General features: G+C 40.3%; 1 protein-coding gene across 13 annotated transcripts in view; it reads right to left on the bottom strand.

The window, feature by feature from the left end:
• Positions 1 to 3,480: 3,480 nt before the first annotated feature.
• Positions 3,481 to 26,270, bottom strand: part of WDFY3 (WD repeat and FYVE domain containing 3) — a 309,189-nt gene continuing 286,399 nt past the window's right edge. For all 13 annotated transcript variants that reach the window (XM_045392358.3, XM_045392361.3, XM_074039773.1 and 10 more), the window contains 9 exons: positions 25,075 to 25,229; positions 23,952 to 24,110; positions 21,545 to 21,724; positions 17,773 to 17,955; positions 16,205 to 16,301; positions 12,808 to 13,131; positions 12,059 to 12,170; positions 11,083 to 11,280; positions 3,481 to 6,855 (listed from right to left, as the gene is read on the bottom strand). In XM_045392358.3, the coding sequence (XP_045248293.2) occupies positions 6,732 to 6,855; positions 11,083 to 11,280; positions 12,059 to 12,170; positions 12,808 to 13,131; positions 16,205 to 16,301; positions 17,773 to 17,955; positions 21,545 to 21,724; positions 23,952 to 24,110; positions 25,075 to 25,229 (1,532 nt within the window). In that variant the 3' untranslated portion in view covers positions 3,481 to 6,731. The remainder of the gene's footprint in view (positions 6,856 to 11,082; positions 11,281 to 12,058; positions 12,171 to 12,807; positions 13,132 to 16,204; positions 16,302 to 17,772; positions 17,956 to 21,544; positions 21,725 to 23,951; positions 24,111 to 25,074; positions 25,230 to 26,270) is intronic.

Genomic DNA, 26,270 nt, shown 5'->3' with positions numbered 1-26,270 from the left:
CTCAAAAGCACGGATAACCAAAGCAAAAATGGACAGTGGGATCACATCAAGTTAAAAAGCTTCTGTACAGCAAAGGAAATGATCAACAAGTGAAGAGGCAACCCACAGAATAGAAGAAAATATTTGCAAACCACCCATCTGACAAGGGTGGTTAATAACCAGAATATATAAGGAGCTCAAACAACTCGACAGGAAAAAAAAAATCTAATAATCCTATTAAAAATGGGCAAATGATCTGAATAGGCATTTCTCAAAAGAAGACATACAAATGTCAAACAGGTATATAAAAAAATGCTCAACATCACAAATCATCAGAGAAATGCAAACCAAAACCACAAGGAGATATCCTCTCACCCAAGTTAGAATGGCTGTTATCCAAGAGACAGGCAAGAACAAATGCTGGTGAGGATAGAGAAAGGGGAACCCTCCTACACTGTTGGTGGGAATGTAAATTAGTACAACCATATTCTCCATACTATGGAGTATAATATATAGTATGGATTCTCCATATAAATTCTCCATACTATGGAGAACAGTATGGAGGTTCCTAAAAAAACTAAAAATAGAACTGCCATATGACCCAGCAATCCCACTAGGCATACACACAAAAGAGAGGAAGTCAGTATATCAAAGAGATACCTGCCCTCCCATGTTTACTGCAGTACTATTCGCAATAACCAAGATTTGAACTCAACCTGAGTCTATCAGCAGATGAATGGGTACAGAAAATGTGGCACATATACACAATGGAATACTATTCAGCCATAAAAAAAATGAAATACTGTCATTTACAACAACATGGATGGAATTAGAGGACATTATGTTAAGTGAAACAAGCCAGGCAAATACAAAAAAAAGACATTTTGCATGTGCTCACTCATTTGTGGGAGTCAAAGATTAAAACAAGTGAACTCATGGAGACAGAGAGTAGAATGATGGTTATGAGAGGCTAGAAAGAGTAGTAGGGAGGAGGGTGGAAAGTGGAGATGTTTAGTGGGTACAAAAATATAGTCACATAGAATGAATAAGATCTAGTATTTGATAGCACAACAGGGTGACTCTAATCAACAATTTACTGCGTATTTTAAAATAGCCAAGAGAGTGGAACTGGAATGTTCCTAACACAAAGGGATGATAAATGCTTGAGGTGGTAAATACTCTATTAACTTCGATGTGACTATTATACATTGTATGCCTGTATTAAAACATAACATGTACCTCATAAATATATACTTATGAGCCCATAAAAATTAAAAATATTCACCCCCTTTTCAACCAATACATGTGTGAGGTTGGATTTTCTTCATGCTTCAACCAAAACAAAGTGTATTCCTGATGTGACTATAGTAGGGGTGAGATAGACACACTTTTCACAATATGATAGCTGGAGAATAAAGCTCAGGAAACGAGCCAAAGCCACGCAGATGTGTCTTTTCCCAAAAATCCAGTCAAAACAAAGTATCACAACAGATGGAATGCGGAAGCAGACTTGAGAATCCACCTGTCTTCTATTGAGCCAGACATTAAAGAGATTTGCAAAAAATTTGGTTTGGAAAAGATTTTTTTTTTTTTTTTTTTGGAGACGGAGTCTCACTCTGTCACCCAGGCTGGAGTACAGTGGTGAGATCTCAGCTCACTGCAACCTCCACTTCCCGGGTTCAAGTCATTCTCCTGCCTCTGCCTCCCAGGTAGCTGGGATTACAGGCGCGCACCACCACGCCTGGCTAATTTTTGTATGTTTGTAGTAGAGACGGGGTTTTGCCATGTTGGCCAGGCTAGTCTTGAACTCCTGACCTCAGGTGATCCGCCCACCTCGGCCTCCCAAAGTGCTGGGATTACAGGTGTGAGCCACTGCACTCGGCTAGGAAAGACTTTTTATAGAAATATATAATTTATGTTAATACATCATGCTCTTATCATTGTTATTTTTAAATGAGTTGACATATATATTTTAAATCTCAGTTTTAATTTCTAATACAATGACTACTGATAGATATAAACCAAATAAGCAAAAGCTGTTCGGGGTCCTTGAAAATTTTTAAGGATCAAAGAATTCTCAGACCAAAAAGTTTAAAGAAGCACCATCTTAGACCATTCCCATCCTCACAGGCAGCTACTGATAAAGGAAAACCCTTTGGAGAGAGCGAGCGCTAAAACAAGAGGCTTTCTACATTCCCAAGCTGGTTAGAACTGAAGCCTCCGTGGTAATTCCTATTCAGGGATCTCCAAAACACCATGCTATTGTGGTAGCTTGGCTTGATGCTGTCTCTAGCAAAAGTAAAAGAAAATAAAAGAGCTTTATAATAGGTGGGAGGAAATGAGAATATTCATAAAGCAAAAAACTAACCAAGTGCTGGGCCAATTCCATCAAATGGTCAAAAGTGAGGTGTGTAGGGAAAATTTTGTTGAAGATGAGAAGCAAATGGCAGACAAGGGACTCACTGAAAATCATTTACATGGTTGTTCTTTTAAACTCTGAATTTCTGCATCTGAGAATTCTGCAGTGCCCATCCTTGACTGCAACCCATCACTAGAACTGTAAGTAATAAAGCATTAATAATATGGGAACTGCTCTAAGCTTTCTCTTTTACCATTTGTAAAAAAAAATTTTAAAGAAATTGGTATTGTTTTAGTTCTTCACATTCCTTCATCTTCTGCCACTCAAGTGGAGTTGCACTAAGGTAAAATTTGTAATAAGCAAAATATATTCAAATTTGGGGCTCTGCTGCTATTCAAGCTTAAAATGAATTTAGCATCTTTAGAAAAAGTACAATCATCAAAACAGCCTAAATAAACTTAAAAACTCTTCTTTACGGAAAGGGTATTTTAAAACCAAACAAGCTGATAACAAGAACAATGGATTGTGAGTTCTAACACTCTCAGATTGAAGGCTGAACTGGAAAGACTAGCTGCTAACAGCGGCTGCTGTAGTTCCAGGTGAGGGGGGACACCGGAATATTCCTTTTGTGACTATAGTATGGGTTCAAGAGACACACACACACACACACACACATATATATATATACACACTATTGCTTACTTTTCACAATATTTTGGCTAGAGAATAAAGCTCAGGAAAAAAGAGCAAAAACCATGCAGACCTGTCTTTTTCTACAGGTCCAGTCAAATTTGAGGATCACATCTCCCAGAAGGGGCTTGCTTCTCCTTACTGCCACCCACATACACTCATTAGCCCTGGGAATCCAGCACAATTGAGAAGCTCAGACTGCAGAAAGCCTGATTTTTAGGGATGGGTCAAACTAGAACTGGAACTGGAACCTTAACAGCCAATACTTCTGCAATCTTATGCAGGTGCTTCTGAAGTATTTACAACTAGAAAAGAACTACATAAAGTTTAGGGAGTTATTAGATCTCTGTTTTGTTTTCCTTCCCTGAATAACTGACTTAACAACTTTTCTTTTTCTTTCTTTTGGTGGTAAATAGTGGGTATTTATTTGAAATGAAAAAAAATTACTTAAGTACCTGGACTATTGCATTTAATCATGTATTGTAATTGTGTTACTCTACCTTTTTGCATCAGAGACAAATATACAATGAACATTCAGATATCACAGATTGCACACTAGATAGTAATTCTTCAGGTCTTTTACATAACCAAGAAACATATTGGTTTCTGCAATATAGTATAAAAGTCCACAATCAATCCAGTCTTAGCCAGTATCTTCAATTTACTTCTGTTGCTGTACAAATAATTGGCCATTACTAGGGCTTACAAGTTAATAACAGGACAAAAAATATACATTGCACTGACACAAAAAGTCAGCTGTGTTAATAGTCATGCAACAAGTAACCAAACTTGCTGAAATTAAAAATACTTTCTAAAAACAGTTTTAACGGCATAAATATTTTATACACAGTTCATTTACCAAAACAAAATGTATTTAAATGATACAAAGCAAAAATAAGTTTCTACCAACTTTATACATAAGAAAGTGCAAAATAACTTATCTATAGAGTGTTTTGCTATTATCCAGACGGATGGCTGCTATGGGCAGCTATTCTCTTCTTCAAAAGCATGACATTACAGTTGCACACTACACACAAATGTTAGAATACATGGATGAACAAATGAACAGGTGGATGGATGAATGAACAAACTACGAAGATCAGGCAGGAGCCCTGTGAGGTACTCTCAGAGAAAGAATGCAGACCACACTAAGGTAGATGTACATGTTGACAATAGATGTTGGTAAATAAATTTACATGGAACACAGAACGATATCCAGAGAAATAATTAGTTTATGTGAGTGTACTTGTATGTGTGAGTGATTCTGTTGATTTCTGCATTAGAGGCAAAAAGAAAAGAAACCCGATTGAACAAAACAGTTGCCCACAGCACCAGCTGCCAGAGGAAATACTACCATGAGGGTTTTGGTTTCCACCTTCTAGTTATGAAGTCGTGTCAGAAAGTTAGTAATGAAAGTTGTGTTGGAAAGTTTAAAAGTGTTCATCTCATATAGTTTCCTATTACAAAGAGGAATAACCTTTAAGTAACAACACACACACATTCATATATTCAAGTCTTTAAAGAACACCTCTGCCACTGGGTATGGGGTAAACATGATTCATGGGCAAAAGGAGGACGCTTCTTTTAAAAAGTGTAGAATAACACTGCTACAACTCATCTAGAGGGCCACACAGGGGCAAGGCCCACAGTTACGTGATAGCACAATTTCTGCAACTGTTGAACATCAGCATTATTTATTAGAATTGAAGATGGTGATGGGGGAGGGACAGTGTGGGGGGAGTAAGACACAGAAAGGAAAACAGAACACAACTTTTCTTTAAGTTAAAGTATTAATGCCGATAATCCTTTTATTAACAAGTATATTTGAACTTTTAGAAATGGAAGTGTTTTAATCAATTTTGATATGTAATCATAAATAGTCTGTAGGCTCAAACCCAGGTAAATAAAGATTTAAATTTAGTAAGCGTAAGGCACTAAAGCAGCCTTTATATTTTCTCTTGGAGACCTAGTTATCGTATCAGGAAGAACAAATTTGTTCTTAAGCTGGTTTCAGCCCATCAGGTACAAGATCACCATTGTACCAAATGCCTATTTTTGAATGCATGTGCATATATGTGCATTTTAGTGCATAAGTGTGCCTCTCACCAGGGCCTAAAGACGGAAAGTTGGAAAAGCCAAAGCCGCTGTCCTTTGCATGACACCTCTGTGAGGATGTGAAGGCCTTTCCTTTCGCACCTGTGAGGGTGTGAAGGCCTATCTTGGGCCATTAATGATTCTACATTTTTCAAATCACAGGGCTTTTAGAATTGTTCATAATATTATCACTAAGTTTCTGAAAATGTTAAAATCTAGATTAACTTTCATTTTTTAATATTTATATATATATGTACATAACACACATTTAAAAAAATCCCACCACCAAGCCTTTTCTCTGTAAACTAATCTCTTAGCCCCTTCCAGCTTTAATCCCCCTGGATTTGTGTGTTCTGTATCCAACTAGTAGAACAAATTAAATAACTAAATATTAAAATACTGTAATTATATTCATAGCAAAAACAAAAAAATAGACATTGATACAGTATAAATCTCACTGTTTTCAGGTAGATGACATTAAATGGTAAGGGTTAATTTTAAGCAGTTCTGACATGATTCAGTTTTACAACAAAGTTTATATGTTAATTCTGTACACTTTTTTCTTTCCTTTTTTTACCCCTTTTTTGAAAATAAGCTATAGTAGAACATCCGTGTCACGAAAGACACATACTTATTATGTTCTATGCAAGATAAGCTAATTTTGGGTTACATGCAAATATATTTCCATTAGTTGAGACAGGGCTGTTTCCTGCACTGCATTGGTCATCTGACCACCTTTCTGCAATGCTAACAAGGTATTCTTTGACCAAACAGCAGTCCACATACAAGTTTAAAAGGGGCCTTGTTTATGTAGGAACAACACTGAGGTGGTGCATAGCCAGGTACAAGACACCCAAATATTTCCAGTTTATCTTACGGCTGGACTCCTATTCTCCCACGCTGTTTCCTAAAGAAGGTCCACATTATTTTGGTTACTAGCCTAGTTTAAGTGGAGATACTGTGGGCAACTTGAAAGAAATGACATCAGGCACACAGGCTGAGCTTGAAAGGAAAAAAAGACCACAGATAATATCTTTGGGGATTTAAAAAAACATATTTATAATTAATTGGTAAGTGAGGGATGTCAGACAAACCATAAGTAGTTCATTGAGTTAGTGGTTTAGTTTGAAGTTTCATGTTACAGGCAGTTAAGTCCTTATTTAGAAAAAAGGCCTTTTATACCTATTTACAATATACAGTTACTTGCAAAGAAGTCAGATTTACAACCATTTTCTAAAAGCCTTTTTTGTTGTTGGTTTTTCCAAATAAGGATGAGTAGCTCTATAAAAATGAGATGCAAGAAAAGAGAGTTAATAAGTGAGGATATTTCTCTTGGAGACAGCTACTGTCATCAGGGAGAATTGGAGATGGAAAGTGTTGCTTCTAGGAACCACCTCATATTCTTCTTGTGCTGTTCACCTGAATCACGTCTGCCCCATTCCTGTACTCTACACCCGTTTTATTCAATGATCCCTTTGAATTTTAACACTTCAAACACGTGGTATGAAGAGATGTGTAAACGGAGACTGTTTTCAATGCCTTCCAAGCTGGGACAGGAGAATCGGGAAGGGGTCTACAGACCGTGGTCTCCACTCAGCTTGTTGAATCTTCAACAATTTCGAGGCCCATCTTCTGAACCTCTCTCATGCTGTAAGTTATAATAACAGTTCTGACAAACACGCACCGGGGATGAGATTTTCAAGCGTTTGATTTCAGATTGAAATCGACTGCACCTAAAGGAAAGGAAAAGTCAATTAATTATTGGTCTCCTCCATGCTTGATCATGGGCTCCGGAATATTAATAATCGAATGGAAAGCTTGCAGTAAAATGCCAAAGGCCATACTGGTTTGTGTTGTGTGGCTGAACAAGGACTAAAAGGAAAGCTGTATTATTTGTTTCAGTCTATGAAGAAATGCAGTATTAAACCAGGGAAGCTATTTCTTTGACTGATGAGAATTAAAAAAAATGAAAACAAAAAAACAGAGTTAAGATTTTCCTACACAATGAGGCCAAGGTGTCTGAACATCGATGTGAGGCCATTCTACCTGTGCAGACTAATTCTCATGGCCTATAAGCTTGGGAATACGGTATGTCAGTGTCTTTACTTGGAGCTTGACATATTTCTCCTGGAAATTAGAAAAACTCAATAGTGGAAATTAGAAGACTCACTAATGAATATCTACTTCCAAGAGAATTACTAATAACTCATTAGTGAGTCTTCTAATTTCCAAGAGAAATATGAGTTTGATCACTATCAAGTTCCATTGTGCTTTTAAACATTTTGATTGATCCACTCTTCAATCATTTCTTAAACAGTTAGACTGGCTTTCCTTTTCCAGTCCCAACACCCTCATTTCCTATTTATCTTGCTGGAACTCTTTGAAGCAGACTACTCTTAAGAGATGTTCAAATTCTTTAAGAAGTATTCAGAGTTCCTATTCCTGGAATAAAGCTGGGTGTGACTCAGGATGTGGTATTAAATCACTTTAGGCTTCGATTTTCACAAGATTAAAATGGAAATGAAAAAAAAAAAATTTTTTTTTTTAAGAGATGGGGTCTCAGTACATTGTCCAGGCTGTCCTCAAATTCCTGGCCTCAAGTGATCTTCCTGCCTTGACCTCCCAAAGTGCTGAGACTACAGATGTGAGCCACTGTACCTGTCCCTGAAATGGAGATTTATGTTTAGTCCATTAATCTACCAGTAAAAGTGTCTAGAGAGTAAATTAAGTACTATAAGCTTATGGGTTTAAAGGACTGTCCCTGGACCTCTGAGAACCCTGAGGAGTGTCAACAGCTCTCAGCCATAGAGACCACAGGCTGTGTGTTCTGGACAGCACTTCCTTCTGTGCCTGCTTCATCGGAACTTATCACTCTTTGGTCAGTTTCCAATAAAGCTTCCATCCAACATTTAATAGCAATGGATAATTTAAAGAATTACCTATAATTAAACAATATTTTGAAAATTAAACATGACAAAGAACAGATGTGTGCCAGCAGACATACGGAAGTGCTAGCACAAATCACTAGATTAATATGATGGGTGTGGAGGTTGAAAACTATAATCCCAGAACTTTGGGAGGCTGAGGTGGGGGTACTGCTTGAGCCCACAGCTTTGAGATCAGCCTGGGGAACATAGTGAGACTCTGTCTCTACAAAAAATACAAAAATTAGCCAGGTGTGGTGGCTCTTGCCTATAGTCTTAGCTACTTGGAAGGCTGAGGTGGGAGGACTGCTTGAGCCTGGGAGATCAAAGCTGCAGTGAGCTGTGATCATGCCACTGCACTCCAGCCTGGGTGATAGAGGAAGACCCCATCTCAAGAAATCTATATCTATATCTAGATATATATAGATATGGGCCGGGTGCAGAGGCTCATGACTGTAATCCCAGCACTTTGGGAGGCTGAGGTGGGCAGACCATGAGGTCAGGAGTTCGAGACCAGTCTGGCCAATATGGTGAAACCCTGTCTCTACTAAAAATACAAAAATTAGCCGGGCAGGTGGTATATGCCTTAGTCCCAGCTACTCAGGAAGCTGAGGTAGGAGAATCGCTTGAACCCAGGAGGCAGAGGTTGCAGTGAGCCAAGATCGCGCCACTGCACTCCAGCCTGGGTGACACAGTGAGATTCCGTCTCAAAAAAAAAAAAGAAAGAAAGAAAGAAAGAAAGACTATATGGCTCTGTGCTTTGAAAGGCCTGCTCTATAAAACCCATTATGGGTTTTAAAATGTATTATTTATTTTTTTGAGATGCAGTCTCGCTCTGTTGCCCAGGCTGGATGGAGGGAAGTGGCATGATCTCGGGTCACTGCAACCTCTGTCTCCTGGGTTCATGTGATTCTCTCACTTAACCTCTTGAGTAGCTGGGATTACAGGCACACACCACCACACCTGGCTAATTTCTGTATTTTTAGTACAGACAGGGTTTTGCCATGCTGGCCAGGCTGGTCTCTAACTCCTTACCTCAGGTGATTAGACCACCTCAGCCTCCCAAAGTGCTGGCATTACAGGTGTGAGCCACCGTGCCCAGCCCCATTATAGGTTTTATACAGCAGGCCTTTAAAAGCACAGAGCCACTAGACAGAATCCTCTGCCAGCCCCACAGAAATTCCCATAGGAAATGGCTGGCTGCAACATTTTGGGTCCCTCATCTTGAACCAGACTGCCCAGCAGAAAAGGTTTAAGGAATCAAATTATGGAACATCTGTTTTGCCAGACTCTGAACTTGGTGCCTTAAAACACTCATACATGTGATCTCATTTAATTCTCTCAGTAGCTCTAAGAGGACTGGTCTTCTTACCCACATTTACAGATGAAGAAACCAAAGCTCAGAGAGGCTCGGTAACTTGCTGGCATTATGGCAACAGAAAGCAGCACAATGAGCATTTGGTCAGTGTAAACCCAAAGACTATGCCCACACCAGTAAGCCAATGCTGCTTACAAAACCTCAGAAACTGCCTCATAATTACACAAGTTAAGAATAATATGCTTTCTATGAAGGCATCTCTGGAGTAAGGCAATACAAGCCTTAGAGTATACTGTCCATGGAATCCTTCCTGTGGTCTGGCAGAAAAGTAATGACTGTGGATATGTATCTGGGACCCGGGTGTAGGACAGAGTTATCAACCAAATCCACAGCCATGGGACCGCTGACCTTTCATATGGGGGAAAAACAGATCCTTGCCTCATGTCATACCCCAAAATGAATTACAAATGAATTAAAGATCTAAATGTGAAAAATAAAACTTTGAAACCTTTAAAAGAAAATAAATAAGATTATCTTCGTGATCTTAGGACAGGGAAAGAATTCTTAAGGCACAAAAAAGCAAAAATCATAAAGAGTAATAAATGTGACTACAACCAGTTTAAAAACTTGTCTGACAGAAAAAACATATACAAAGTTGAAACGCAAGCCACAGACTGGCAGAACATACCTGTAAGATATATAAAAGACAAATGTGTACAGCACAGAATATATAAAAGAACTCCTCAAGGAAAAAAAAAGAAAAAGGCAAAGTACCCAAGAGGAAACCCAAATAGCCAACAAACATGAAAAGATGTTGTCTCACTAGCATTGCAAGTTAAAACAACAAAGCACTATTTTTTAGCTATCAGATTGGCAAAAGTGGAAAAAGTCTGGCAGTCCCAAGCATGACTAAGAATTTGGAGAACTTTCATGTTCTGTTGGAGGTAGTATTAACTAGCACTCCTGTTTTGAAGAGTAATTTGGCAATATCTAATTAAGAACAAGAACAAATCTGTGTTCTATCAATTTCATTCCATCTCTAGAGGAATTCCAGCTTGTGTATTAGAAGGGCATTTATAGGGATATGCATTGTAGCATTATTTATAGTACTAATAGAAAAAAAAAAACCCTGAGAAGGCATCAAAAGAGAAATAAATGGTGATAAATTCATATAATTAAAACAACCGACAATAGTTAAAATAAATATATTAGAATAAGTTATCTATATAAATGGATTTCAAAGACAATGTTGAGTAAGAAAGTTACAGAAGGGTAAAAACAGTATACTATATAAAGCTGAAAAGTGAAGCTGAAAACACCAAAACAATATGATGTAATGTTTACAGAGGCAACACATGCTCCTGAAAGTATAACAACATGGAGAATGGGTGTGATTGGTGAAGGGTGCAAAGAAGATACTTAAAATGTATCTATAGTGTTTACAGAAACATTTCACACACAGGTCTCCAAATTAAATATGATGAAATATTAGCATATGTGCATTCTGTGTCATGGATGACAAGGTGTTTGTGACTTGTATGATAGAAAAATTTCCTAATTGTAGTAATAAAGAAGAACAGAAAAAGTGAAGACTGGTTCATACTAACAAGGCATACTGTAGTGGGGATGCCAGGGCAATCAGAACCTGTGTGTAGGACATAATTAACATCCTTAGAGCTTACTCAATGTAAATTCAAAAAGCAGATATCTTATCTTACTTCTGGCAGAAGAGCTGACCACAGTTCCTGCAATGGTGTCGTCTTTCTGTGAGTGAAAACCTCACCGAGCAGCCCGAGCAGCTGTCACCGCCTTCATCCTTCACCCAGTGATCAGCAGCAGAACGGCCTGGCTGGTCACTCACAGACCAGCTGAAAACTCGGCCTCGACTGTCACCAACGAGGATCCTACTGTGATCCCTGCAGGAGACATGACAGAGGAGGTCATTGTATAGAAGGCTTCTGTTGTCTGTGATCTCCTTCTCGAGGCTCTCTGGTTTTTGGTGGATGTGTGTTTTGGGGTCAGGGCTGGTAAGGGTCCCGGAGAGACTCCTTGATTCACTCAGGGATGTATGTGTAAACAGACAAAAACTGAATTGAGCCCAAATTTACACTTCCATTTCAATTTTCTTTGGATCACCCTTGCTATATCTTTGAAGAACAGAAAAAGCAGTTTTTCACTTTTTTAAAAAATTCAGAATTAAAATCCAGTGTATGGGCACGGTGGCTCACACCTGTAATCCCAGCACTTTGGGAGGCCGAGGTGGGCAGATCACTTGAGCCCAGGAATTTGAGACTAGCCTGGGCAACACGGTGAAATCCCATCCTACAAAAAATACAAAAATTAGCCAGGTATGATGGTACGCGCCTATAGTCCCAGTTATTTGAGGGGCAGAGGTGGGAGGACTGCTCGAGCCTGGGAGGTTGAGGCTGCAGTGAGCTGTGATTGTGCCCCTGCACTCTAGCCTAAGCAACAGAGCAAGACCCTGTCTCAAACAAACAAAAAAAAAAAGAAGAAGAAAAAGAAAAGAAAAATATCTACACACTGACAGGGTTCTTCTTCAAATTTATCTCTTTGAGCTATGTATGATAATACAAATAAAATCTGTTTTCCCCAAAGACAAGGCTGGAGTATATGGCCCTTGGCTAACCAAATGACTCAGATGGGAAGTGGAGCTGGAAAAAGCCTGACACTTACTTGGAGATGCCCAAGGCAGTGACCTCAGCTGGGTGTGCATTGTCCTTCCGATCAAAGGCTGTGTGCATAGTCAGCTTACTCCTGAACACCAGCTGCCGTTCCCATCGGTACCCTGGAGTGGAGAAGTGGAGGACACAACATACTCAACTGAGGGAAGCCAGTACTGGGGAGAAATACTCTACGACGGTGGCCTTAAACTTAGGGTACCTCAACATACAGCTACAGCAGCTTTTCCAGTTCTCAGCAGTTGCCGCCTTGGTTGAAAGTAAAGCTATCTAGCTTGATATTAACATGGGTCAGGCTGAAGAAATATCTCACTGAAGGAGACAAACTAATGAGAAGGGGAAATTTTCAGTGCAAGCAGATGCATCCAATTTCTCCAACTGAGGACCTTGCTTCTAACTCTATTCTGGGCAAAGTTACCTGTGAATGCAGTTTTATTTATTCATTTTAAATTAGCTTGCGTGATTTAATGAGTTGTGAATAAATGCAGTTTTTGTTTGAGGTATTTTTCTTTAGAAGATGCCCAGCATATTGCAAACACCCTTGTAGGATAGAATTTTTAAGTCCACTTTACACTAGAAGAAACTGAAGAGGCCTTCTGTGTAAAGAGGCCTTTTGTGTGAGTGGCCCAGGTCACAGGGCACATCCAGGGTGGGGCCCAGGGAGAGCTAGACCCCACTGCCTCAATCCACCGACCCTCACAAAACATATAAGGAGTGAGAAATAGATACCAGACTTCAAGTTACCAGGTTTCAATCTGCTGTAATTCCGCACCTCGATGGGATTGGGGTGGGGGTGGCTAAGGGGGCCCTGCAGATGGGCTCTGGTCTGGCCCTCTGAATAGTTCACAAATATGAAGCCGTCTTTCTCATCTAGACTGAGCTGGTCCGACCAGCGTCTGGAGTCATCAGAGCCACTGTCAGTACACCAGGCAGCTGCTGCGCGGCAGGAGGCTGTTCGGGGTCTGTGGCTGGTGCTGCTGAGTTGGCTTGGAGTGTCCTTAGGATCCTGGCTGACGCTCTGCTCATCTGCTTCTGAATCACTGCTGTCCTCGTCTTGGCCTTCCTGCCCTGGGTGAAGCATTGAGATAATTGGAACATACAGAACCACCAAAGTTACACCCAGCTTTGTTCTACTAGCATTTTTTTCTCCCAGTTATAAGCCTTTATAGACATAATATTTTAAGCTAAGTGTAACAAAAAAGAAAGTAAGTGCCACGATTTTTGGCTAGAGTACAGAGCAAAGAAATAAAAAAGCAGGATTTCTGAAAGAGTTTATTAAAAACTTTGGCCAAAATCCTTAACTTGGAATTCAGTCTCCCACAATCTGGCCAGAACCTGCCTTTGCCGCACACTCCCTGCCATGCTGCAGCTAGACGGTGTCACTCCAGCTCTCTCCCTGCAGACCTGCTCCTCCTCCAAGGGTGAGCTTCCTCACATGCTGCTGGTGCCACCTAGACCCAGCTTCCCAATCTGTGTGTTCCGACGTCACCTAGCTTTCAAGGCACAGCTTAAACATTCCTGTCTCTAAATCACCTAATTCCTTCAGCTCAAAGTATTCTCCCCCTTTTCTGGACTCCTTTAACAGTTCTGTGCCTCCCAAGTTCTTGAAATTGTCATTCTAAAAGATTACTTTTGGATATTCTCTCTCTCTCTCTCTCTATATATATATATTTATTTATTTTTCGAGAAAGAATCTTGCTGTGTTGCCCAGGCTGGAGTGCAGTGGCATGATCTCGGCTCACTGCAACCTCTGCCTCCTGGGTTCAAGCAATTCTCCTGCCTCAGCCTCACAAGTAACTGGGACTACAGGTACCCGCCACCACACCTGGCTAATTTTTGTATTTTTAGTAGAGACAGGGTTTCACTATGTTGGCCAGGCTGGTCTTGAACTCCTGACCTCATGATCCACCCGCCCCGGCCTCCGAAAGTGCTGGGATTACAGGTGTGAGCCACCGCGCCCGGCTACTTTTGGATATTCTTTCTACAAGATGGTAGAGAGAAGGACCATTGCAGACAGTGGTTAATGGCTGAAAGGTTAGTGAATTATCTTATTTTTAATTTTTATTTATGTACTTATTTTTACAGACATGTATCTTGCTCTGTCACCCAAGCTGGAGTGCAGTGGACCAATCATAGCTCACTGTAGCCTCAACCTCCTGAGCCCAGGGAATCTGCCCGCCTCAGCCTTCTGAGTAGCTGGGACCACAGGTGCATGCCACAACACTTGGCTAAAGATTAGTGAATTATTGATGAAAGCCTTACTTTGGAATTTAGTTCTTCTTCCTCTTTTCACTGTTATTTTGCGCATTTCTTCACATCAACTCTCTACTCTGTTGCAATAAAGTCTACTGGAGGGAAAATATATAAGAAACAAGTACACCTGGCCCTCCATTTCTGTGGGTTCTACATCCATGGATTCAATTAACCTCAGATGGAAAGTACTGGGGAAAATAAACTGTGTCTGTTACTGAACATGTGCAGAATTTTTTTTTCCTTGTCATTAGTCCCTAAACAATACAATATCACAACTATTTACACAGCATTTACATTGTATTGCAAGTAATCTGGAGATGATTTAAGGTATTCAGGAGGGTGTTAGTAGGTTTTATACAAATACTACTTACACCGTTTTATATCAGGGACTTGAGCATTCTCAGATTTTGGTATCCAAAGGAGGTCTTAGAACCAACTCCTGAGGATACTGGGCCCACCACAGTTATTTTCTTAGCAAGACAAATACTTTGTCTGCTTCCTACTCAGTAGGGGTCTACTGGACTAATGTGAATGAAGTTTTCACCCCAACGGCTTATGATCATGAGCTCTGAGGTCCGCAAACAAGCAGCTTTGGAAGCGGCTTTAATTTCCAGTGAACCTCTAGCTTGTTTACATTTCGCCCCAGCAAGTGCCCACAAATCTCACCACTTCCACATTGTCCAGTTCTTCTGTGGGCTGCTCTCCCTCTCTGCCACTTCTGCCAGACTGCCCACAATAAAGACATACAAATATCTTACCACCCTGAATTTGACCCCTTCTATCTCACTCATGCATATCATCTTCCACTGTTATTTACTTAAAAGCTTTTTAAGGGAAAGGAAAATGACCCACTTCTCACTCGTTCCCTTAATTCACTATCTGACATATAACAGGTAACCCCCAAACACTTACTGAATTAAACTGAATTCTTATGTCTCTAAACACCCAAATGACCTTTTCGGTGGGGCTGTAATTAGAAATTTACATGTACTAATATAACACCAGCATTAAAATGTCCTGCCCAAGGTATCTTTTTTCTTCTCTGGCATGGAAAGTAAAAGCTACTTTCAGCTTATATAGAGAAGTGACTTGTGTCCTTCAGCTAAGTTTCCTTTATTAACTCTCTGACATCATCAAAGTCACAATGAATTCTCAGTGTACAAAAGCCAATCATGAAGAAACAATCTGAAGGTCAAACTTAAAACCTTGTTCCTTTCCAGGAAGTTCCTTGTACCCACTGTTCTACATCAAAGGGGGTGGCTTCTTCGGAGACTGCAATGCAAAGCAGATCTCACCCTGGCATTATGGCATTGCTTTCAGTTATTCTGGGTAGAAATCAATTATCTCTATATTTCACTGGAAAATTGTAAATTGCTTTACAAATAATGTACTACAAGTAACCAGGCTTCAGTGTGAATTAATGCCCTAATGTAAGCAAGTCTGATGGTGGACTCTGGTCTGCCTCTGTTAATTGTTTACAAACACGATTGTATCTGTGATGCACACTGAGCCAGCCCCATGGTGGGCAGAACAAATGTGGGGCTGGGGTGCAGCAGAGCTTGTCTGACTTATACAACAGCATGCCCTCTAGGTCTGTTGTGTTTTCAGAAGTGAAAGCCCAAGCCTTCGGTACTCCAGGAATTAAGTGCTATATTTAGTATGGAATGTGGAAGTTAACCGCAAGACACCACCACACCGAATGTTGCCCAGTGAAGTAGAGAAAACCTGGCATGTCTGCTCAAAGGAATCACACAACAGGCAGCAACCACGCTTCTCCAAGCAGTGCCCAACCTTGGGCTCCTCTTTATGTTGTTTGGTATAAGTTTATCCACAGTGACAGAAAAGAAATGTGAAAACGACTGAGTCATTTTTAGAAAGTATTAAATACCTATTTGTGCTTCTGGACAGTCTTCCTGCATTTCTAGGTGTTCAGCAGGCTCAGGAGCTGGTGTTTCAGGAACTTGCAAAAATTCCATCCTCCAAAACTAAATTTAAATAAGTACAAAAGTTAAAACGTTACAAAACAGATTAAGGAACCAATTTACATTACTCAGTGAAGATAGACTCTCAGGGTTAACAGATAGCTTAATTTCCATCATGTTATACAGTTAGATTTCCCGTATCTTGGAAGATGTGGCAGGGGACTGCCTACACACAATGGCTGTTTCAAAGTAGAGGGAAAAGATTATAGTCATATCAGTTTAAAAACATGGTTCAGGCCAGGCACAGGGTCTCGTGCCTATAATCCCAGCATTGTGGGAAGCCAAGGTGGGCGGATGATTTGAGGTCAGGCATTTGAGACCAGCCAGGTCAGCATGGTGAAACCCTGTCTCTACTAGAAGTACAAAAATTAGCCGGGCATAGCAGTCCATGATTGCAATTCCAGCTACTTGGGAGGCTGAGGCAGGAGAATTGCTTGAACCCCGGAGGCAGAGGTTTCAGTAAGCTGAGACTGTACTACACTCCAGCCTGGGCGACAGAGCAACTCACTCTGTCTCAAAAACAAAACAAAAACATAGTTCAACTAAGTAAACTTTTTTGTTTCCTACAAAAACCTCTCAGAGTCTTGCATATGCTAATATACATTATAGATCCCCAAGAAGGCACACAGTCAACAGAATCCCCAGGTGCCCAGCTAGGGAGCTATTTTATGCTGCTTCACAGATTGAGCATGTGAAACACCACCGTCGAGGAAGTGGACTCCAGGGTGTGTGTGTATGTGAGTTTTTGTGTGTGTGTAGATGTGTATTGTGTGAGGTACAGGGTATGGTAGTGGAGTGGCCTGATGGCCTCACTGTCTCTCCACATGTGACTCTGACTAAAGAGGGTGGTAATCAGCTGCTCTCTGCTTTTACAAAGAGCACAATTAAAGAAAAACAAGCACAAAGAAACATCTCCTGACACAGAAACACTCAAATACTGCAACAGACTACAAAAGTGAATACTCCATTGCCTCTATTTTCTGTAGAGGCCAAGCACATAGCAACCTGAGAAAAGGATAAAGTACATCTAGGCTTCAGGTGCAGTCATCTGGGATCGTAGCTGGGGACGCTGGAAGTATTTTCCAGTACTGTGATTCTTTGTAGGGAAGAGACTTATCCCTGCTCACTATGTTTTCTCTACGAAGCCATTTGACAGGCTGAAAACCCAGTACCTCTGCAGTTTGCATTTTGAGCAATCCCAGTGTGACATGGGAATCACGTTTAAGTGACCTAATTGTGTCAAGCTGTCAAATGGCCAGTGGCACTACCAGATCTACTTAATACGAAGAAAAGAGGCCAAGACACTGGTGTTCCTCATGTCTGATAATGCAGAGGCCAAGGCTTGTCTGAACTGGAGCAAGAGTTCACTAAACATTACAACCTGTTCAGGTGTTCTTAACCTGTAGTTAGCTACAAGTTTCAGGTAAACTGGGACGACAAATATCCTAATGAGTTTTTCTCTCAGCTCACTTACCCGAACCACTCCATCTGAGTGTCCTGTCACTATGACGTTCTGTGTGTCCCATTCGTTCATCTCTGACACGCAGCAGCAGATGATCTGCTGGCTCCTACCTGTGAATGTGTTGACACTCACGATAGGGTTCCCATTGATGCTCCACACATGGATGTATGTGCCAGCGCAGGACACAATGTCCCCCTGAGAAGAGAGAGAAAAATGTCATTCTCTTTGCTCCCTTCCAATTACCTTCTGGTTTCTGAAGCAAACTGAATCCCTGGCCTAGTTCTCAGAAAGCTTTTCAGTCCCAAGACTAGCGGCTAATTTCTTAGGTAATCTGAAATTCAGTGCTTGCTGACTTATAAAAAATACCCTGAACAAAGGCTTAAGAATTCACAGTTGAGTGGATGCAGTGGCCAAAGGGACCACAGATGGAGACAAAGGGTAGGTTCACGTCCCTGGCACACTGCTGAGCAAGGTCTGGCGACACAAGAAAGCTCCCTGTCATCTGAGGAGATGATGAACTACTCTTCTTCCTCCCATTGTTAACAAAATCTATTACGCCTTTCATCTAGAGGCAGGAATCCACCTCCACTTTTACAAAATGAATCCAACCACTAAAACCACAGGGTAGAAGAGGCATATTTCAGTTCAGATATAGTTGTGTTTCTTCAATAAATCAAAAGGCACAATGTTGGTAATGCTGTAATATCCTATTTTAAAATCTGTATTCAAAATAGGGGTGGGGGAATGTGGGGGGAGAAAAGGAGTGGTACATGGGTCACTTCTTGGCAAACTTAGTAAAAACCAAGATCCCTGAGCTGATAACTTATGTTTTCATGAGTTCCAAAGATAGAAAAGAACAACCTATTTTCTCAAATTCTACCAGGCTGGGCTCTACCTAACCTGGTGAGAACACAACCCACTATAGTTAAAGAAAGGAGGATGCTTTCTGAAGCATCTCCTGTATGCCAGTCACTGGGGTGGAGACTTCAGATGTTCTGGTTAACACAGAAACCTTGTGAGACTATCATTAGCCTTGCTTTAAAGGATGAAAGTGAGGGGCAAAGAACTTAAGTAACTTATTTATCATCAGAGATTTGAAGCCAGCTTTCTATAGCCCCAAAACTTACATACCGTACCGTGCTGCCTCTCTCATTCCTAAGATAGTCTGGATATCACGATGCTAGGTATTAGCTTTAGAAAAGACCTGGTAAAGTTCAGTACCCTCAGGAGATACATAAGAACCTACATAAGTCTGAAGATGGTCAGCAAAAACAGAGGAGAACTAGAAGCTGCAAAGCAGCATCAACACATAAGAAGGTAAGGTGGAGGAGGCTGGGGTAGGGTGAGGAGGAGGACTAGGCCTGTTCCATCCAGTCTGTGCTGCACCGTCTGTGCTGGTCTTGCTACTGCTCCTCCTTATTCCTCCCATCCCCCAGCTCTTCTTCTACCAAAATGGCAAGAAATAAACCAAAACCCAAACTGAAACAATACTTAGCAAAGCATTGTTGTGTCTGCTTCTATTTCAGTTACTGAACCATCTCTGACTATGAGTGTCAGCAGTTGAGTTTTAATTAGTGGCTTCAGTCTCTGCAAGAGACAATTGCTCCATTCTGCACTGGGCAAGACCTTCTTCAGTTACTCTGGGGACTTAATTAGAGTTTATTAGAGTAAATCCTGTTGTTATGAAGGCAGAGACATAAGAAGAATTAAAGGCAAAGAGGCGTTGGCCTAAAATGTAAACTGAAATAAAGCAGACTTGATATTGGTTGGAGAAACACAACAGAAATAGAAATCTTTTCATGAGTTATTAAGATATTACAAGAGCATCTTAAAAAGAAAAGACTGCTTTTGTAGTATTTGCAGCAAATATTGCAATCCAGTAGTGTACACTGGCTCAAACAACTGGCTATAATAAAATTATCAGTATTTAGGTTAAGAACAACCCCAAAACAAAGTGCTCCAAATAATGGATTAAGCATCTGATTCAACACTGCTGCATCAGAGTGGTTCTACAGCACCCACATTTTTGTAAAGCTCTTTAGGTTCAAATGTTTGCAGGACCAACCCAAGGTGTTGTTCTGAAAACCTCTTAAAGCTTTCAGACACAAACAAATTTGGCTCTTCTACCCTTGCATGTCCCCTACTCATTCTCAACCTGAGTACACCTGCCATTATTAATCAGACACTCTAAATGACTGACAACTATAAATGAATTTCTTTCTTTTTCCTTTTTAAATAAGATGACTACAAGATAGTTGACTAAAAGTGTTAACACTGAGTAACTTCTGGTAGAAATCAAAGATGCAGCATCCTTGATGAGGAAAGCTGTCTGTGTAGGTGACAGTGTGAACGTCACTCAATGACATGTGCATGAAGGATGGCCCTGCGGTAGGGGTGAAGGTAAGATGGCAATGGATATGTACAGCTAAGAAGCGAGGAGGCTTGGGTGGATTCCTGCCGACTCCCAAGACTGCTTTGTATATGGGGCATCACCTACATGCTGACATACATCATCTACTTACTAATGCGATAAGCTTGTGGGGCCTCAGTCTCTGTAAACCTGCCCTTAAGCTTCCCCTGCTTCAAGACCATCTTAGCAATGAATCTCCTCTTGTCTGCTTCAGGTGGGCTTGGTTTGTGTACAGTGCTCCTAGACAAGGGCATTTATTTTATTTGACTTCTTTCATTTATTTGTATATGAACTATTTATTTCTGAAAAGAGATAGCATCTTTTGATAACTTTTGGATCTGTTTTGAAAATAGCTATATAAGAATTTTTCTCTTGTTTGGGTACCCAAATGTCATCCTTTTTACTTTCCATACTCTGACTATATTTTATTAAAAATTTCAACACATTTCTAATGTTCTTCTTTTTCTATTGTCCAGGCTGGAGTGCAGTGGAGCAATCTCGGCTCACTGCCATCTCCACATCCCAGGTTCAAGTGATTCTCCTGCCTCATCCTCCCAAATAGCTAGGATTAAAGGCACCCACCACTGGCCCGGCTAATTTTTGTATTTTTAGTAGAGACAGAGTTTCACTATGTGGCTAGGCTGGTCTGGAACTCCTGACCTCAAATGATCCACCTGCAGTGGCCTCCCAAAGTGCTGGGATTATAGGCATGAGCCACCAAGCCCGGCCAATTTCTAACATTCTTAACAAATCCTACAAATTTCTTGTTTTAAGAAAAAAATTCTAGAAAGCTTTGTTTTATTTTAATCGAATCTTGTTCTCTCTAATGTATGCAGCAGTGAATGGATTTTAAGACAAAACTGCTCTCTGGATTACAAACTTTAACATCTACTTGCTTTTCAAACAACACTAAGTCAAAGAAAATGTAGTAACTTTTATAAAATGAGTGCCTATAACTTCAAAAACGACGAGTCATTTTTTAGAAGAAAAATTTATTATTTTTTTAAGAGACAGTGTTTTGTTGTGTTTCCCAGGCCGGAGTACAACGGCTATCACAGGCACAGCCCACTACTGATCAGCATGGGAATTCTGATCTGCTCCATCTCCAACCTGGGCTGGTTCACCCCTCCTTAGGCAACCTGCTGGTGTCTGGCTTTCAGGAGGTCGTCATATCAATGCTGACCTTAGTGCAGACATCTGATGGCTATAGTGCCTACAGCCCAGAAGTCCTGGGCTCAAGTCATCCTCCCACCTTAGCCTCCTGAGTAGCTGCAACTACAGACACGTTCCCCCGAGCCCCATCATTGTTAATGTATTTTGGCCAAGACTACTTGTTTACCTAAACGTAAGTGAAGTCGGCAATTTACTACTTACTGTTAATTCATTGATACAAAGAGCAGAAACTGGAGCTCGATGCCCGCGAAGCTGGGTTAGAAATGACAGTTTGTTCAAATCCCAAATGATACAGGTTCGATCCCGGGACCCACTGACAATTATGTGATAGGCTAATGATGCTGTGGCGCAGGTGACGGTATCAGTGTGGCCCAGTAAGGCCTACAAATGAGAACAAACAAACAAAATCAGGTTGATCTCAGTGACAGGGTTCCACGGCGACTCCAGAAGCTCCTGGATGCATCAGGAAGCAGTGGCATGCATGCTGGGTAGCAGGTGACTCGAGCAGTGGTGTCTGGAGAGTCTGGAAGGCAGACCTCCTTTCTCCTCCTGCTGACTGCCCTTGCCTCAGTCCATGGGGGTAGAGAGAAGTCTGGAGCATTCTGGAGGCTCTTCTCTCTGTTTTCGCATTACTTCTTTCGTGGAGGTGGGCCAGGATCTTAGAAGGAAGAGGGAATGACAACCACAACCCAGCTTGGGTTTCTTTATACTATTTTTATGTAGAGATGTATTGATTATGGGCACCAAAAATACAGAATTTCAACTCTGTATCTATTCTTTTATGCCACAAACTCCTGTTCAGATCATTCTAAGGAATTACAATTGAATGAATTTTTTAAAAAAATGCATAAACTGTGAGAACCACATGGTTATAGCATGTGGTCTACAACGGACAAAGGGAGAATGTAGTCCTGCGGCATCAACATGCCGAAGTCCTGCTGCCAATGGGAGATATCTGAATATCTGTGCCTGAGAGGAATTCTTTCTTTAAACTTCCCTCTTTTGCTGGAATATGAAGAGAAACAGGACCCAGGGAAATGGCAATGTGTGAAAATAAGTAAATATTCTGAAGAAAAAGATTTAGATTACTGTTAGTAGTTCCTAAGTACTTAGAATGGGCCATCTGTCCCGGCAGAAAAATATATCCACTTAATAATGAGTTGGCTTCATCTGTTGCCTTCCACACTAGGATGTAAGAAGTCGCCTTCTATTGTACATTTGGGGAGAGCCTTGGGTGTAAATCAGTGCAAACTTGGAGGAGAGATTTTTCTATCATGTATAGTAGGTATTTTTAGAGATTGAAGGTTGATCAATTTTTTAATACTTTCGAGAGAGAAAACTATCTGTGTATACACATGAAATATATGTGTGTGTGTGTGTGTGTGTGTGTGTGCATAATATAAAAAAATGAGGTGGCTTAAAATTTTGGTCATATAGACATCTTTATTGCATGCTTAGCAAACTCCAGGAAACCATTTTAAGTAGGAAGTCCTTTTTACTGGCACATTACTTTCAAAGTGCATTTTCTAAATGGAAAATATTTTTAAGCAATATAATTTGGATCAGCAAAATGTACTATTAACCTTGTAATCTGTTCATTTCAAGACTTTCTCCCTCTTTATATGGCTTGCCTCAGGACCCAGCAACTTTGTGAAGTTTCTGGCCTATACAGATGATTCAGTTTTATACTGAACAGGGGTTCAATTTTTTTCTATAGGTATTTTTGACACAACTGTTTGAGTTTGGCTTTTAAAATAGCTTTGAAGTCAGACAGAACTTAAATTATAGCTTTACTGCTACATGTGACTTTAGACTTGTGTCTTGACCACTCTAACCTGTGTCTTTTTCAGGGGTAAGATGGGGCTAATAACTACCTTGTAGAATTGTGTGGGCTAGAGTTTTGTATTTGTAGAATACTCAACACAGTCCCCTGAAATAGAGGTGCTCAAGAAATGACAAGTGGTATTGTTACATTATTTTTCAAATTTGTATCATTAAAAATACTTAGATATATGCTCCTTATTTAAAAAAAGTTCTCTCCCAAATAAAATATTACGAAATGGCTTAATTATAAAAGGACTCTTGCTTTAAGTAAAAATTAATAATAGAATCATGTATGTAACAGGCAATCAGAAATACTTGTTAATTAAATCATCAAGGGCTCTATTGAATATATTCATGAGTTTGGCATATCCTTAAGTATATGACAAATGAGAAAAGAGAAAAACAAAGAATAAAGAATTTAGTGGCAGATAAATGGAAATCACCCTGGAAGGAAATTAATGAGTCAATAGCAAACATAATTCAGTTTGCAAAAATTCAATTTGGACTTTTGCATTTATATTACTTAAATACACTGAAATATATGTTACCTAAAGACAACTATCTTCAGATTTTAACAAAGGGACCGGCTTAGATCATTGTTAGAAACAGCTTATTCTGATTTCCTTTATTTTTTGAAAAAGTATTTCTAGCAACAGAACGTAACTTTGGTTTTGTCCATTATATCTGAAGTACCTCAGAATTATGGAAGCTTTTTACTTTCTAAAGGGTGTAGGCACAGGAGATGGACTATGTCCCTCTTGGCATTTTCTATGTTCTCTCTTACCTGTTTGAGGGTGAGGGTCTTGGCCTTTTCTTTGGAGGTGCCCATCTCCCACACACACACAACTGTGCTTGTTCCACCCGTGATGACCAGCTTGGGGTTGGGGCAGATTGCACAGAGAATCTGGCCCCACTCAGACAAACATTCATAAACAGTCACAGCCTGTAAAGTAAAATGGATGTGAGACACACATGCGGTTAAGTACTACAAACTTCTGAAACTCAAGGAGCAGAGCTGAGTGGAGGTGCAGGCACCTTACTGGCAAATAGCAGCTCATGTTCTGAGCTAGCTTTAGTTCAGAAGCATATCCACTGAATCTCTACCCTGAACTACTCCTACCACCTCCAACTATTGCTGCTGCTGAAAGCCATAACCAAAAAGGACTTTGTTCATAATGGGGGTCTCTGGTTTCTCCAGACTGGGAAAATGATGCTGAAATTGTGTGACCTATGGAAGGTGCAGGGGACAATGTGGCAAAAGGCTGCATTTGCTGTAGATAGAATGTGAAAAGAGAGCGTGACTGCTGCTGTTTAAGGAGAACAACAAAATGGAATCGTGTTACAAAACAACATAACAGACTGTGCAGATTGTTTTTGTCTTGCATTTGGGAGGGGACTGTTGGAGGGCAAACACAGGGCACTAAAGGATCACTACAGATTGTCTCTCCAAGAGGTACTTACGGGACCCAAAACAGTTGCTGTTGCTTCTTGTGGGATAGAGCAACAGGTTTTCTGCCAGCTTGTTTGGAGCACTAAAATGAAAAGTGGGCCAGATGGTGACTCATCAAAAGGAGGCTATTCTGGTTGACAGAAATGCTGAGCACCTTGCTGGCTGGGATCTCTCGGAGGAATTCTTTGAGTGAGAAGAAAACTGCTAGCCCCTATTACACAACTTTGCAAAAGAGGCTTGTTCTGCAGGGAACATGACGTCTCTATGAACTCCTTTATCCTGCTCTCATTCAGTGAAGCACTCCTTTCCCCAAATAGGAAAGCTCACTTTTCCTTTGGGGTTTGGAGGAACAGCTGACAAGTCCTTGGACTGGGTACTCCCCAACGCTATTACTCATATAGGATAGCCAGACGACAAAAGAGCAATATTAAATGAGTAGGCAGGAAATAATGCAAACCTTGTCTGACTCATAGGTTCCCAGTCTGCAACTGAGGTCTGCATATCCCCAAGCAAAACTTTTATTCCAGGTTGGTGGGATAAGAACCTTATTCTGTTCCACGGCAAGAATACCTTTATCTGTACATACGATTTGTCCCACAGGTTCTTTGAGTTCTATAAAATAGAAATCATGGTATTAGGACAGGAACAGGAAAAACTAACGTCATCATCTCATAGAGGACGATAATTTCAAATATTCATATAAATCAAGCATCCTGACACCTACATTGAGACAAAATAATCTCAGAAATAGAGCTGGGCTTTTGAATCTCCCACAAGACCTGCTGGGTGGAATGTTGAACCTAACAGGTCCTCTGCAGGACTTCCCTCCAGTTTTCCTATTTCTGGGCACTCTCTGGTTAGGTTACTTACTGTTCAGGTCTGCCTCTCTAGGGTTGTACAGAGTAATCTGGGATGCTCCCCAGAATGTCATAGGGGCACAGATGATCAACAAATCTATGTCCTTAGTACTTCCCAAGTCATAGCCAGCCCTTAGACTTCCTCAAGGAAGGTCATGTCATTCCCTAGAGGCATGCACTCCTTGCTCCACACCAGCACTCTGATGACCACATTACTACTCCAGAAAAATCGCCAGGAGTGATTGACGCTGGCACAGAGCAGAGTCTGTGTAATGAGGCCAAATGGCATAGAATGGCACACAAGTTAACCAGACTTTGTTCCAATTCTTGGATATTTTTAAGCGACAACTTAAAGATTTTGCAGAACTTTTTTTTTTTCATTCTAAGGGAAAAAAACTTACTTGAAAAAATATTTTTACATATCCCATTATACCATTAGATAAAAGACAGATGTCTTTTCACTGGCATACTAAAAATACGTTCTTTTACTAATATATCAGATAGGCAGAACATATTTAAATGAGAATGAAATTATGAAGCCAATTTTTTTTTTTTTTTTTTTTTTACCTATAAAGTTGAAGTTACAAGATTTTGGTATTTTAGAGCTCTGATTATCTTAAAGAGGAGAGAGAAGACTGTTTGGTTCCGATATGAAGTCCAACAAGCCAAAAAAAGAAAACAGAGAAAATATAAATACTAGTAGGTACTTAGTAATTTAACACAAAATCTATGGCACTTATTAAACAAATTATGCTATTGTCAAAAAGCAAATTTGTTATTGTTAAACTGGGATTAT

The sequence above is a fragment of the Macaca fascicularis genome, chromosome 5 (assembly GCF_037993035.2).
Source record: "Macaca fascicularis isolate 582-1 chromosome 5, T2T-MFA8v1.1".
NCBI classification, from domain to species: Eukaryota; Metazoa; Chordata; class Mammalia; order Primates; family Cercopithecidae; genus Macaca; species Macaca fascicularis.
Note: the sequence above shows the minus strand (reverse complement) of the source record. Positions and strands in the feature narration are given on the sequence as shown.